Here is a 15958-nt window from a genome sequence, read left to right on the forward strand (position 1 = left end):
GAATTGTGTTCTTATATATGCTTACAGGATTTGTCCATAGCTATGGCACTCCCACCCACATTAAAACAACTGCCTTGGCGCTCTCTCTCTCTCTCTCTCTCTCTCTCTCTCTCTCTCTCTCTCTCTCTCTCTCTGTGTGTGTGTGTGTGTGTGTTTAGCTCTTTTGTGGGGACAGAGTCTCACTATGTAGCCCTGACTGGCATGGGAATGGCCATACTTGATTAAAAGCATGTGCCACCGTGTCTGGCTTTATTTATCCATTTCTTTATTTTGAGAAGTGTCTCACTGTGTAGCTCTAAGTGGCCTGAAACTTGCTTTGTAGACCAAGGTGGCCTCAAACTTATAGAAATCTGCCTGCCTCTGCCTCCCAAGTGCTGGGGTTAGAGGTGTGTTCTACCAGGCCCTGCTACACATTTTTTAGAGATTTATTTTTATTTTTATGCATATATGCATGCTCGTGTGTGGATATGTGCATGAGCATGGGTGCCTGAGGAGGTAACAAGAGGGCATTGGATCTCCTGGGGGTAAGGTCATGCGCAGTCGTGACCTGCCCAATGTGGGTGCTTGGAACGGAATTCTGGTCCTCTGCAAAAGTAGCAAGCATGCATTTTTCCTTAAAAAATGATTTATTCATTTTGATTTTATGTGTCTGTTTTGCCTACATGTATGTCTGTGCACCGTGTGTGTGCCTGATGCCCATAGAGGCCAAAGAATAAAGTGCTGAATCCCCTGGGACCTGGAATTGGAATTACAGGCAGTTGCAAGATGCCAGGTGAGTTCTAGGGAGCCAAACCCAGGTCCTCTGGATGACCAGACAGTGCTCTTAACCACTAAGGTATCTTTTTAGCCCCAAAAGCAACCTTGGGATCGGAATCTGTAAGAATAGACTGAAGAGTTAAATAGCTGCCTAGTAAAAGTTGAACACCTAAAAAAAGTGACACGCTTCCCTTCTTACCTGGCTCCTGACAAAGAAACAAAGAGTTTTGTTTGTTTTAAAGGCCCCATTGTTTCCCCAATGAAAACTTGGGGGTTAATTTTCAGCATGGTGCCTGGGGACTTAGCTGTGGGACTGTCATTACCTATAATGGGAGTCATGCCGATTCCCTCCATGCATACTATATGGAAAATGCACCCCTCGATAGCTACAAAAGTAGCTGTCTTTCTCAGCACAAAGCAGATTTCCAGAAACACCCAAAGCTACCCAATGTTGGCCTGAGGCCTGCGTGAGTTTTTGTGTAAGACAGAAAACGCTTTTGTGTGTGTGTGTGTGTGCATAGCCCGTCTCCAAACAGCAACATGAAAACAATGTACCTCCACAGCTGATAACAATAGTTGCCGTATCTCACTCCAAAGCTTTGTTGGGAACCCTATAGGACCTGGCACCCGGTTTGCGGCACCCAGTGAAATGCTGCACCTTCCCCTAATAACCTGAGCCCTGCTGTCTGTCATTAAGGGACCTCTCTTATTAGGCATCTCTTTTTGAAATGGCTGCCATCATCTGGTCCCAGTGTACATTAAATTCCATTATAATTATAAACACACTTCCCCCATAACATCCCTTGCAGATCTCATCCACACTGCCTACCCCCTCAGGGCATCTTTGCACTAATAACAACTCGGATTTGCTATTTGAGTTGACAACATTAGGTCCCACACTATCTGCAATATGCTGGGTAGAGAAAGAGAAAAGAAACACTTTCTTGTCCTTCGTCACAAAGATCTTGGGGGTCACAGTGACCCCAAGGCTTCTGGGGTCTTTGTCTCTCTTTGAAAAGTTGTTTTCTAGCTAGGTGTATAGTCTGCAGAGGTTATGTAAGTGGGACCCGTCTCAACCAAACAATAGTTCCTGTAGATGCCAGCAAGGGTGTCGTTGGTGTCTAGAAGGGATGCCCAAGTTTATGGCCTCCATTGTTCAGTGTTTTGCGGTGAAAAAGGATGGTGAAAATTGTCATCTAAGCAGCCATCTTCTGGTTGGGTTTTGTGAGCCTAAACTGCCAGAACATATGCTTCACCTCAATACTTCCTCCTTTGCTATTTGGAAGATGTGCCTCATTGAAGTTTTTTCACTTAATTCACTTATGGAATACAGAATATGGGGGCACACACACACCGCAGTCAGTGTATCCAGTGCTGGGGAATCAAGCCCTGGACTTGATGTTTGCTAAGCAAGAACCCTATGGATGAAACTACATCTTCAACCCCAAGAATTGGGACTTTACATTCACATGCAAGTCAGATACGTAAGCACCTGAGTGTCTGCTAGATGTTTTACTGACATTCAAAACTCCCTTCCAGTAGTCCAAGATTCTGAGGAAGGAAGGGAAGTGTAGAAAGCCTTATATGTGATAGCCAAAATGTCCCTGGGTCTTCAGCTGAGTATGCTGCTACACAGCCCTGTCCTTGGCAGAGAAAGAAGGGAAAGTTAAAATCCCTTGGTTGTTTTGTTGACTCCTCTCAGTAGAGGCTTGGTAATCTAGGCTTGAGCTGTGCAGTCCCACGACGTGATTCAAAGCATCATGTCAGATATGAACAATCTCTAGGACAGAATTGTCTCTTCTAGCCAAATGAGGATGGCCATAGAACGCCAGCACGGCTGTTAGGAGGACAATCTAAAACAAGACAGGTAACATGGTGAGATTCACAGGGAGTGCTCTGCATGCATTGTTACTCCCACCATCTCCTTCCTGCATGTTTCCCTCAGACCTGATTCTCTTCCACTAGCTCAGCTTGGAGAGGCTACATGGTTGGGAGGTGTCTAGGGAGAAGAGGAGATGAAGGCATGAGCCATTTTGTAGTGGGATGCTTCCCAAGGGTCAGTTCATCTCTGCCTCAGCGTCTAGCATGACTGAGACTGGGGTCTCTTGCATCTTGTCAGAAAACCTTAAATCAAGGTTCTACATTTTGCTTTGTTTCTGAGGCAGGGTCTCACTTAGGTGCCTGGGGCTGGAGTTGAACTCACGAAGCTCACTCTGTCTGTTTCCAGAGTGCTGAGATAAAAGGTATGCACCACCGTGCCCCATGGTCTTTTGCTTCTTTAGGAGCTGGTTTTCCAGTTTTCCTCACCACATCCTTGAAGGAAAACACACAGACACAGACACAGACAGACACAGACACACAGACACACACAGACAGACACAGACACACAGACACACACAGACACACACACGTGCACACACACACACACACACACACACACAGAGAGAGAGAGAGAGAGAGAGAGAGAGAGAGAGAGAGAGAGAGAGAGAGAGAGAGAGAGAGAGAATGTTCCAATCTGCTTGGTTTTAGGCGTTACCATATGAAATCTCTCAACTGGGGACTCTCATCAGCTTTCCAGGACCCAAGGACATAGCTCTACAGCTCTGCCTATAAATGGTGCTGGTTTGGGGCTGCTGCTCCTTTATCTGGGCCCAATAAACCTTATCAAACTGCTGTGCAGCCAGCCTTCATCGCTAAGTGGAAATGCTCGGAAGCCCAGTGCTGGCACTCAGCCCACAGCCTCGCCTGCCTTCTCCCTTTCTGTTACCTTCCCCACCTCTTAAATCCAGGCATTCCTCTCTCTTTAACACTTACTAACAAGGGCTGGGCTCTTTAATGGGCAGAGTTTATGAAGCAAGGGAGATTTTCACGTGGAGTGACTATGGTGGTGGTGGTGGGGCAGAGCCAGGCAGGAATCAGTCTTTCTTTCCCATTGTGCCCACAGATTCTCTTTCTCCTATTTGAGGATTGATGGGAGAATAGGATCAGAGGTTAATTGTGTGCTTCTCCAGTGACTGCTGGAGAGAGGCTGGAAGGTGGATGTGGACCCTAGACAGCAAGCCCTCTTTAGACAGGAACTCAACAAGTGTGGTGGTTCCATCCCCCCAGCAAGGCATCCACAGGGGGGCTTTCCTGTCCCCCCTCCCCATGCTCATCCACTCTTGTTTATTTTTAAATTGCTTATTTTATGGCAGTTGCTTCTTAACTTTACTCAGATCCCCTTGTCCCACAGAGGGTCGGCCTTAAATAGGATTGCTTTTTGTTGTATACCCAAATGACTTCCGGGGGCTCCCCTTACCTCACCTGTGCGATGTATCAGAGGGCAACTCAATCGCTGCACTCTGCCTTCACTTTTCCTAGTGCTCCCTTCTGCTGACTCCTGTCTCTCAGTGCTAGTCTGAGAACTGTCTTCCTGGTCATTCTGAACACCTCATTAGCAGCCCCGCACGGACCGGGTGGAAACTTAGCCTCTTGGTCTTCGTGGGCTTTTCTCTCCTCTCACTGTCCTTACCTTCCTCCTCCTCTAGCGCTTGGGGCATCAAAATACGATTCTGTGAGTCCAGTGGGAGAGCTAAAGCCTTTACCAGTCAAGGACACAGCATCCCTTAACTGAAGCCTGGAACTATGAAGACATCATGACTTGAGGGTGGGGTTGTATGGGTGATTTTTCTGAGACCCCTGGGTGGCGCTCTCCACCACACCCCCAACACCAATGCTCTGGGGCTTTTGCCAGAGGCCAGGGTTCAGAAAATTACCTTCTACCCTCACCCCGCCCCCAGCTCAGTGTGAAAAGGAGACAGACCCAGTTTCCCACAGCTGGGGGAAGGACACATTTTTCTTTGGTCCTGCTACCCTACTATAGAGATGGTTGGGCATCTCTACTATGCCCTTTAAAAGTGGGGTTACTACCAAGCGGGAGAAAGTATTTTGAAGAGGCCCAGCGTTTTTCCAAGCTTCCACTCCCTGAGCTGAGTTCAGGAACCTCAGAATTTTCCATCCAGATTCCTGGGGCCGGGAAAGTTGGGGAGAGGATCACGGAGATTGAGAGTGAAGAAGTTTTACTCAGGCCTTGACTTCAGCTTTCAACAATCCATAGAGCAAAACCGAGGCGCTGTCCCCTTACCAGATTTCCACCAGCCCCTCTGGATCTGACTGGCCAAATCCCACTAATCTGAACACTCACCCTTGCCGGTAGGCATGAGAGGCCTGGTTTGGTATTGGGGAAGCAACGCATTTAAAACCAATGTCTAAGGTAAGGCAGGATGCAACCCGCGTCCTGAGAAAAGGGGAAAGACTAGATACCACACACTGAGCTGGTACTAGAAAACCATACGAAACTCCGCACTTGAGTACTGGAGTTGGGGCACGGGATACACAGCATGCCCAGTGGAAATGAAAAACCTGAGTCTAAAGTGGGGACTACTCCTCCCTCTCATCCTTCTGGCCCCTTGAGGCTTCTCTTCCTTGCAACCTTTTGCCCTCTCCGCCTAGTCACGAGCAGCGGCCGCTGGCGCCGGGGCAGCAGCTAGATGTCAGGCGAAGCCCGGAGCGCTGAGCGCCGGGGAAAGGAGGGGAGCGCCCGGTAAGGGAGGGCCAGGCTAGGAGCGCGCACGGGCTCCGACAGGGCGGGGGTGGGGCGGGGTGGGCGGGCCGAGGCCGGCCAGGGGGAGGGGAGGGGGCAGCTGTGGGCAGGCAGCCTGGCTCGGCCGCCAGCACTAAAGATGGAGAGGCGCCGGGGCCTCGCAGGGGAGGGGGCTCGGCGTTGACGTGGGACGCGGCGGAGGCGCCGCAGCCGGTGGTGATTTGCTAACCTAGCGGCAGAGAGGAGTTAAGGGTGATGAGAGCGGGTACTGCGAACTGGCGGGCGATGCCGCCGCTGCCGCTGTGAGATCCGGAGCAACAGTTCCTCAGCAACACCCCTTCCCCGATCCAGGCACACCCCTCACCCCCTAGGCACGCACACCCACCCCAAGCTTCAGGCTCGGCAAGCGGTGAGTGTGTGTGTGTGTGTGTGTGTGTGTGTGTGTGTGTTGGACACGCACCGCCCAGCGATCGCCTCCCGCCAGGGCGCCCTGGGGCGGGAGAGGTTTAGGCGGGTGGCGCTAGCTTTGGCCACTCGGCCGCTGGGCTCCTGCGGAGCTCTCTGGTTGCTGCTGCAGCAGCAGTCGCCCGCGCCGGTTGGGGGTCAGCTAGAAAGCGGAGCCCTGGCTGTCAGCTTAGGCGCAGCGGCTTCCCCAACCTTCTTCCTCGGGGCACGGTCCGGGTGAGAGGTGGCAAGCCGGGAGGTCTGCCGGGGCTGTGGGCGCGTGTGGTCGGGATTGGGTGGCCTTGTACAGCCAAGGGCTGGCGGAAGAGCAGAGAGCTTGTGGGTGCTCATATGTATGCGGACCGGTGTGCTTGGCGTGAGTGCCTTATTTATTTGTGTTTATTCGCTGCCCCGCTGGGGAGCTAGAACCGAAGGAGCCGAGGAGTGGACCTGGGAGGCGGAGGGGAGGGGACTGGTACCGCTTGGGTTTTTGTTTTCTTTAGAGAAAAACGTGGTGGGAATTTTCTTTTTTTTTTTCTTGATTAGATTTGATGCCCCTATTTAAGGAGAGAGGGAAGCTTCGGAGAGACTCCGACACTCCGGGTCCTCCTCGGCTCTCGGTGGGAGCAGTCGTGGCGCCGGAGCTCGCTGTGCGCTCCTGGCCGCGCACGGTGGGTTTCCGGGCTCTGCACCTGATGCGTTTGGGATGTCTTTCCCACCCTGGAGCGCTGGTTGAAAGCTTGCCTAGCCCCTCGCACGCTCCCGCACGCGGTCGAAATACGCACGATCCCGCCAGCTTGCCGACCCACTGGAATGCACAGAAGCGCTCCTCTGCGACCAGCTCGCCTTCTCCCCGCCACGCTCTCAGCGTGACTAACTCGGGCATGCGGGCAGCTGGTGTGGGAGGCTGGGGACCGTGCTGATGGCTTCCCGAGGATCCTGACCCTGGGTGAGAGATGAGGACCCGGAGATCTCTTCTTGCTTGGCCTCCCACTACTCGCCGCAGGGCTTTTGTGCTTCTCCTTCTTCTGTGGGTTGCGCCGCCTGGCCGGCCTAGCTACGCCGTCCAGCCCGTTCGGACCTTCTCCTTTCCCTGGTCTCTTTCGCTTTCCCTCTTTCCTTAGCTCAGTTCCCTTTCTTCCAGAGGCGCCTGACTTCTGGGTAAAAGTTGCTTTCCCAAGTTTGCCAAAGTCCTTTGCAAGTCTCGGCGGGGGTCGCTGGGAACGAGGGGGTGTGTTGGGAGCGCTATCGATTCTTGGTGCTCTGGCGGGTTAGCGCTTTACCCAGCGCCTCCTGGCTGATCGCTGCAGTTAGCGACGGTCCGATCGCTGGTACAGATCCGCTGGTGAGAGAGAGGGCACCTTGATTTGCCTCAAGGGCTCAAAGGCTCCTTTGGGAGAAGATACTCGGGCCGCGAACCTTCTTTATTTTGATTCTCTCTCTTAGTTTTTAAAAACTCTGATCTCTGCCGAAAGCAAACAGTGTTCATGAAGTCTTTGATGAATTATGTCTCACCCTTGTTGATGCCCTTCGTTTCCACTTTGGGGTGGACAGTGAGAGTAGCCAACAAGTGCTGTTAACCTTTTCTGCATGGGTTTTGTGTCTCTGGGTCCTTAAGACTCCCGTTGAGGGTGAAGGCAAGCTCCATGAAGAGTGGGCAAGAAGTCTAGCTCTCTCCCCTCTCCCCAGGCTATTGGTTTTGGGAGATGTTGGCCACAGCTAGGCAGAGGCTGGGGACCTCGACCTATTAGGTCTTTCTGTCCATGTCCCAATGACTGTTCAGAATCGGGAGCCACTCAGTGATCCCGAACACGCTCTGTGAAAGGCTTTTTGTTCCAGCGCAGTCTTCCTTACCTTCTGGACTTAACCAGAGATGCTGGTGCCAATGTCACTTCTAGAGCCATGTCCTGTGTCAGTTTTTCTCCTTGTCACTGAACTTGCCAACACCTGGGAGGTATCCAGTCTGGCATGAGCCCTCAAGGCTGTTGGTTGGGAACATACCCTCCTATGGTTTCTCTCTGCTTTCTCATTTTAGAGTGTTCTGTCCATTGGGCTCTTGTGAGCAGGAGGGAAAGGAGGAGGCCGTAGTATCTTGTATAATTGTATGTAGGCATGTTAATATTCTTTGGCTAGCACACACACACACACACACACACACACACACACCCCTTGGACGTACAGAGTAACTCTGAGGAACTTGTAGGTAGAAATGATAAGCTAGCATGTGAAATGTGGTGTCTGTGTGTGTGTGTGTGGTGTGATGTGTGTGTGTGTTCTTGTCACAGCCTAAAAATGGGTCTGCCAATCCTTTGCAGCCCTGAGTACAGAGTACAAGGACGGAGGCCATAGAAGGCACTGGATGGTGGAGCGAGGACATGGTTAGGAGAGGACAGCCTTGTTGCTGGTAGATACCAGGCCACCGCCGCCACCACCAACTGCCTCTAGCAGCCCTGGCTATATTTGATTTGTCTCCTAAGGCCATCTCAGTGAAGCAGAACTAGAAAAACATTGAAGATGCGGGTCTGCTTATAGGGGATTGGCAGTAAAGCTGAATGCTTAAGCTGACTAAAGGAAGGGGTTAAGAACTCGTTAATTTTAAGTATGCTTGTGAGCCTCATGGTGGACACTGGTCCAGCACGGGAAGTCTCTATTCTCAGGCTTAAAGAATGCCTAGGATTCATTGTAATCTTCATATTACTTCATCCAGTGGATGCTACTGAGCCGTTGATTAAACATATGGGAAAACATAACCTTCTTTTTACTCTTAGAGCCCTGGGCTTGTTGCAAAGCCTGATTCATAGGTTTTCTAGGAAGCCCAAGTCCCTTCCATTCAAACCCCAAGAGATCCTCTTGCTGGAGTGGAGGCATACTGTAATGTTTGAATTCTTTTTTTAAAAAATTATTTATTTATTTATTATGTATACAATATTCTGCCTGTGTGTATGCCTTCAGGCCAGAAGAGGGAACCAGACCCCATTACAGATGGTTATGAGCCACCATGTGGTTGCTGCGAATTGAACTCAGGACCTTTGGAAGAGCAGGCAATGCTCTTAACCTCTGAGCCATCTCTCCAGCCCCCAATGTTTGAATTCTTAATATTAGGGACACTGGGGATGTTGTCACTTGCTCATCTCTTTCATTTCTCTTCTTGCCTTCTCCAGTCCCTTCCGCTAGCCCAGGAAGCCTACCCCGCCCCACCACGCAGAGCAAAGAAGGAAAGAGAGCCCCATGCCTGAGCCAAGGGGAGCATCATGGATCTGACAAAGATGGGTATGATCCAGCTGCAGAACCCTAGCCACCCTACGGGGCTGCTGTGCAAGGCCAATCAGATGCGACTGGCCGGGACTCTGTGCGATGTGGTCATCATGGTGGACAGCCAGGAGTTCCATGCCCACCGGACAGTGCTGGCCTGCACCAGCAAGATGTTTGAGATTCTCTTTCACCGAAACAGCCAGCACTATACTCTGGACTTCCTCTCGCCAAAGACCTTCCAGCAGATTCTGGAGTATGCCTACACGGCCACACTGCAAGCCAAGGCAGAGGACCTTGATGACCTGCTCTATGCAGCCGAGATCCTGGAAATTGAGTACCTGGAGGAACAGTGCCTGAAGATCCTGGAGACCATCCAGGCATCCGATGACAATGACACAGAGGCCACCATGGCAGATGGCGGGGGTGAAGAAGAAGAGGACCGCAAGGCTCGATACCTCAAGAACATCTTCATCTCGAAGCATTCCAGCGAGGAGAGTGGGTATTCCAGCGTGGCTGGACAGAGCCTCCCTGGGCCCATGGTGGACCAGAGCCCTTCGGTCTCCACCTCTTTTGGGCTTTCAGCCATGAGTCCTACCAAGGCAGCAGTGGACAGTTTGATGACCATAGGACAGTCTCTCCTGCAAGGAACTCTTCAGCCACCTGCAGGGCCCGAGGAGCCCACACTGGTGGGGGGTGGGCGGCACTCTGCGGTGGCGGAGGTGAAGACAGAGATGATGCAGGTAGATGAAGTCCCTGGTCAGGACAGCCCTGGGGCAGCTGAGTCCAGCATCTCAGGAGGGTTAGGGGACAAGCTTGAAGAAAGGAGCAAAGAGGGGCCTGGGACTCCCACTAGGAGCAGCGTCATCACCAGCGCCAGGGAGCTTCATTATGGGCGAGAAGAAAGTGCTGAGCAACTTTCACCTCCCGTTGAAGCTGGTCAGGGACACCCTGGGCGACAGGAGCCCCTGGCACCCCCAGTGGAGAAGCATTTGGGCATCTACTCAGTGCTGCCCAACCACAAGGCCGATGCTGTGTTGAGTATGCCGTCTTCAGTGACCTCTGGTCTCCATGTGCAACCTGCCCTGGCCGTCTCCATGGACTTCAGCACCTATGGAGGCCTGCTGCCTCAGGGCTTCATCCAGAGGGAGCTGTTCAGCAAGCTGGGTGAGCTGGCTGTGGGCATGAAGGCCGAGAGCCGTCCTCTGGGGGAGCAGTGCAGCGTGTGTGGGGTCGAGCTTCCAGACAACGAGGCCGTGGAGCAGCACAGGTAATCCCCTGCCCCAGCGCCAGCCTTGCGACTGCGCTCATCTTCTGGTCCTGATGGTGTTCCTTTATGTCTGGCCCAACCTGAATCTGGGAACCCGACTCCTCTGTGCTCCTTGAAAAACAAACCCCCAAACAAACCACTCTTTCCCATACTGAAGCACAAGAGAACCCATAGTTATTTTCAGAGGCTGGTGAGAGGACATGATGTCTATCCAAAAACATTAGGGAACTCATGGGCCCTGCTTCTAGGCAATCTTTTCTGTTTTGTTTTTAGGGCTTCCATTTGCTTTTCCTGTGGTTTGATCTATGCTGCTGTTTTGCCCAGAGAGACTGTTTAATAAAAGTGGCAAGAAAAAGGGCAGGAGGTGGGGGTTCAGGCTGAGGGTCTCCTGTGCCCAGCTACCGAGCCATGTCATCAGGCTTTTCCTACCCCCACTGGCCACAGTTTGTGTAATGGCAGTGCATTGTCTTCAGCCTGGGACTGTAGCATGGGTTTAAGTCCTACACATACCCATAGGTTCCAAATGTCTGTTCTGGCAGATACATTGCGAGGCAGAGTAAGTTCTAGTTAAATTCAAGGACAAGAACGTGTGTAAGAGTTTTGGTCTCAACAGCTTGTATAGTCTCCTCATATCCCTTCTCAGATCATAAGGGCTAGCCTTGGCTGCCCTCTGGCTTCCGTTTTCATTTCTGCAAAACACCCCCCCCCCCCCTTGAGTTCTTCTGAAGTGTTTGGTTCAGGACTAGCGCTTTCCCTGGAATTTCACATTTGCTACAATATCCTTAAGAGGTAGGTAGTGTTTCTTTTACTAATACACAGGAAAATGGTGAGATGGAGTCCTAGCAAGGCAGAAAGATTCAAACTCAGACTTAAATCTGTCACACATTGTGGTTCCTTGTAGCTATCCTGTGAAGAAGAGGATCCTTCCTGCAGGACAGGTGGGGGACCATTGATCAGTGCTCTTCAAAGCGGGAGCCCACAGTGGGGTGGTCTTTTCTGTTTGCTGTAAACTATAAGCCCATCATTTGCATTCCTCATCCCTGGGTCTGATGACTTGTGCCCGCAAATCCGGTTTTCGGTTGTCGTGGATGCTAGCCTTTTGTACTCCCCTTCTTCCATTTTTGTTGCTCATTTTGGGGACCTGAATGGTAGGTGGGAAATTGATACAGTCACCTCTAGCAACAGCTTGCTCCGAGACTGCCTGATTGGCCTCTCTGAGCTGTACCCTGTGGAAAGATGCACTCAGCTAAAAGTAGCCGCTTTTTTCCCAGTAATACATAAAATAACAACTGCGGATATGTGTCTTCTTGGTGCTTGAGCTGCTCGGAAATAGACTGACGAAATTGTGCTTCTTTTTGCTTACATTTTCCTTGAGAGGAAACTCCCTCCCAAACTTGACAGGATTGGTCTCTCATCTCCGGATGAGAACGTTCCGTGAAAAGTGCAGTATGATGGAAAGTCACCTTTTAAGGTCACTCTTGGGGTGGGGATGAGGCTAGAAAGACAGCTAGGTTGATAAAGTGCTTGTTCTGCAAGCGTGAGGACCCGAGTTTCGATCCCTGTGTCAAAAGCTGTGCACACAAGCAAAAACCCAAGCTCAGCAAAACGCACGGGTAATCCTAGCCCTGGGGAGGTGGAGATAGACAGATCCCTGGATTCCTCCAGCCAGTCAGCCTAATCTACAAGCTCCAGGTTCAACAAGAGATCTCATCTGAAGAAAAAAAAAAAAGATTGAAGAACAATTGAAGAAGATGCCTAACGTGACCTCTGCCCCCCACAAGCACACACATGCACAGCAGTGCATGCACGCACATAATTTTGCTTTTCCTTCTGATTCATTTCTTAGAAAATTTATTTATTTATTTGACTGCACAGCCCTAGATATCTTGGAACTAGCTATGCAGAGCAGACTGCACTTCAGTTCACAGAGACCTGCCTGCTTCTGCCTCAGGTCAGAGTGCTGGGATTAAGGTTGAGTATCATACGCCCAACCTTTTTCTAGTTCTTGTATCTCCAGAGCCAAGAGTTCTCAATGAGTCTTGTGTACATAATTTTCTTTCTACTCAAGAAGGCCATGAAATATGTAACTGTCCTGAGAGTTCTGGATTCTCATGTGTCTGGGACTCTAATTGGGGAGAGACGAGGGTTGGCCAAATTTTATCTCAAGGGGTTGAGATGGGGAGAGCAGCCACATGCAGGGTGAGCATCTTCAGAGGTTCTTCAAGCTTTCTGGGGTCAGTTTTAGGGTTGATGCTGATTGAAGTGACATCCAAAGTCACTGGTGCTGCGGCCACCATGTAGCCACCATGAAAGTGAAGTTCTGTTCTCTGTGTAGTTCCAGCCTCCTTTCTACATCTCCCTATTGGCTCTGAACTCTAAAGGTGCGGGGTTCCAAGCATTCCCATCCACTGGAGCATGTGTGAGGTGGTGTGGACTGTGTCCCTGTCCTCATAAGGTTGCAACTATGAGGCTTGATTCTGGAGTCCTTGGTGCCACAGTGTGGGCTGATGAAAGAAAACATGTGCTTTTGACTGAGTGCAGAGATGAGTCCTGCACCCTGAGTAGCTAGATCTGGAGTCAGATCCTGCTATGCTAAGCTGCAAGGTCTGAGGAAATCAGGAGAGGGAGACGATATTCGCCTGCATGTGTGTGTAGCCCTGACTACCCCTGGCTAGATGCACAACGTGGGACACCTTTCCTCTCCTCTCTCCAGGAACCAGGATTAATGCACCATCTCCCCATTCCACACTGTTCTCTGTGCATCGCCCCCTCCCACCTATCAGCAATCTGAGAAATGTTCAGTGGAAGAAAAATCATCACAGCTACCAGTGCAAACAGAAAGGCTAGATAGAAAAATCCGATGCCAGGAAGCTGTGGGAATTGGCTGGGATCCTAACAGGGGTGACTATGATAGGTTACAGCCACAAGGTTTATTTTATTTTAAGCCAGCAGGTTAGAGTGTTGGTACAGATGGAAGTATCTGGCGTTTGTTCTTGCTTTGGGGATGAAGGAAGGGCAGAGTTGCAGAGAAGCAAGGCAGGAATGGGATTGGATATTGAATGGCATGCATAGGTTTTCCCATTCCTTGATCCCAACCTGGGGTGGCATGGTAGGAGCACCTTTTGGCTGGACAGAGAGTGGTAATGAAACGTTATGTGTCGTGATTCCTGTATCAAGGAAATATCAGATGATGTATGGATGGATGGACAGACCAGACAGAGACGCCACTTGGATAAACCAGGCAGCTTTATTTAACTAGCAGAACCAGAAGGTAGCTAGCCAGTGAGAAGACATGATAGATTTATCAGTCTACTCCAAATTCTGGATCCAGGAATCTTTTTCCAGCAGGTCCCTATGACAGAGGACAGCATCTGTGAGAGAGGGGACTCTCTCCAGCTTCTGGAAGATGGGACAGTCCTGGTCAAGGCTCACCTGTCTTCTTTCTATGAAAAACCGGAGCAGCTCTGCCTGTGGGTTGGTTTGGATGTCAGGTCTGCCTGTGGCTTAGTCTAGATGTGGTCTAGGATCCAGCTCACCTGGGTCAGATGCTCCTCGTCATTCCCAGCCTTATGCAGGGGTCACTAACATGACGGGAACAGCATAGCTGACTGTGTGGAGACTCCGCTCTCGTTTATGGCTTTGTCTGCTCCACACCTAAGGCAGCTTTCATCGTGCTTCTGGCCTTGGTGTTGCAGAATCAGAGTGGAACCTATATATTCTATAGGAACCTTTGCCAGACCAAATACTGATCAGCCCACAGGTCAGCCCACCTCTGCTGTATAGTGGGAACTCTTATTTAGCTCTGCAAGGGAGGCTCAGGAACCAGTGAGCGATCTTGCTTGGCTCCCTGAACCTACCTGTGTAGAGCCCTTCCTGAAACTTCTGGGACTGGCTGGAGGAGCTAGAGGCTACACATTCCACGTAGCTGGGATGCCGGAGCTCTGTCTTCTCAGCTTAGTCTCTCTCCGGCAGACTCTCTGTTTTCAGTGAGGGACCTGCAGGATCAGATGGCTTGTTTTGAGACAGGATCTCGTGTATGTTAGTTAGCTTGGAACTTACTATGTAGCTGAGGATGGCCTTCTTTGAACTTTTGATCCTCCTGTTGCCACCACCTGAATGCTGGGAGCCACCATGTCCAGTGTTTGTGGTGCTGAGGATCAGATTCAGGGCTTTGTATATGCTAGGAAAGTACTCTATTAACTGAGCACACACACCCTGCCAACTGAGCACACGCACCCTACCACCTGAGCACACGCACCCTGCCAACTGAGAACACGCACTCTACCAACTGAGCACACGCACCCTACCACCTGATCACATGCACCCTGCCAACTGAGCACACGCACCCTACCACCTGAGCACACGCACCCTGCCAACTGAGCACACGTACCCTTCCACCTGATCACATGCACCCTACCACCTGATCACATGCACCCTGCCAACTGAGCACACGCACCCTACCACCTGATCACATGCACCCTACCAGCTGAGCACACGCACCCTACCACCTGAGCACACGCACCCTGCCAACTGAGCACACGCACCCTGCCAACTGAGCACACGCACCCTACCACCTGATCACATGCACCCTACCAACTGAGCACATGCACCCTACCAGCTGAGCACATGCACCCTACCACCTCATCACATGCACCCTGCCAACTGAGCACACGCACCCTACCACCTGATCACATGCACCCTGCCAACTGAGCACACGCACTCTACCAACTGAGCACACGCACCCTACCAGCTGATCACATGCACCCTACCAACTGATCACATGCACCCTGCCAACTGAGCACACGCACCCTACCAGCTGATCACATGCACCCTGCCAACTGAGCACACGCACTCTACCAACTGAGCACATGCACCCTACCAACTGATCACATGCACTCTACCACCTGATCACATGCACCCTACCAACTGAGCACACGCACCCTACCAACTGAGCACACGCACTCTACCACCTGATCACATGCACCCTACCAACTGAGCACATGCACCCTACCAACTGAGCACACACACTCTACCACCTGATCACATGCACCCTACCAACTGAGCACATGCACCCTACCAACTGAGCACACGCACTCTACCACCTGATCACATGCACCCTACCAACTGAGCACACGCACTCTACCATCTGATCACATGCACCCTACCAACTGAGCACACGCACCCTGCCAACTGAGCACACGCACCCTACCAACTGAGCACACGCACCCTACCACCTGATCACATGCACTCTACCAACTGAGCACATGCACCCTACCAGCTGATCACATGCACCCTGCCAACTGAGCACATGCACCCTACCAGCTGATCACATGCACCCTGCCAACTGATCACATGCACCCTACCAACTGAGCACATGCACCCTACCAGCTGATCACACGCACCCTGCCAACTGATCACATGCACCCTACCAACTGAGCACATGCACCCTACCAACTGAGAGCATGCAGTCTACCAACTGAGGCTTCCTCCACCTGCTGCTGCTGCTTCTTCTTGTTCTTTTTCTTCCTCCTCTTCCTCTCCCCACTCCCATCTCTCAATTCACACTGTGGCCCAGACTATCCTTGAACTCCAGGTGGTCCTCCTACCACAGCATCCCAGATGCTGAGATTGTATGTTTGAGCTGCCACGCTTGGCTT

General features: G+C 51.3%; 1 protein-coding gene across 4 annotated transcripts in view; it reads left to right on the top strand.

Annotated features, from left to right (window-relative positions):
* Nucleotides 1–5408: 5408 nt before the first annotated feature.
* The window catches only part of Zbtb16 (zinc finger and BTB domain containing 16), a 186034-nt gene continuing 175484 nt past the window's right edge, over nt 5409–15958 (top strand). Inside the window, exons 1-2 of one of the 4 annotated variants that reach the window (XM_075966010.1) lie at nt 5409–5747; nt 8944–10301. In XM_075966010.1, the coding sequence (XP_075822125.1) occupies nt 9034–10301 (1268 nt within the window). In that variant the 5' untranslated portion in view covers nt 5409–5747; nt 8944–9033. The other 3 variants (XM_075966011.1, XM_075966012.1, XM_075966013.1) reach the window with 3 other exon arrangements.

This window comes from Microtus pennsylvanicus, chromosome 3 (assembly GCF_037038515.1).
Source record: "Microtus pennsylvanicus isolate mMicPen1 chromosome 3, mMicPen1.hap1, whole genome shotgun sequence".
Taxonomy (NCBI): domain Eukaryota; kingdom Metazoa; phylum Chordata; class Mammalia; order Rodentia; family Cricetidae; genus Microtus; species Microtus pennsylvanicus.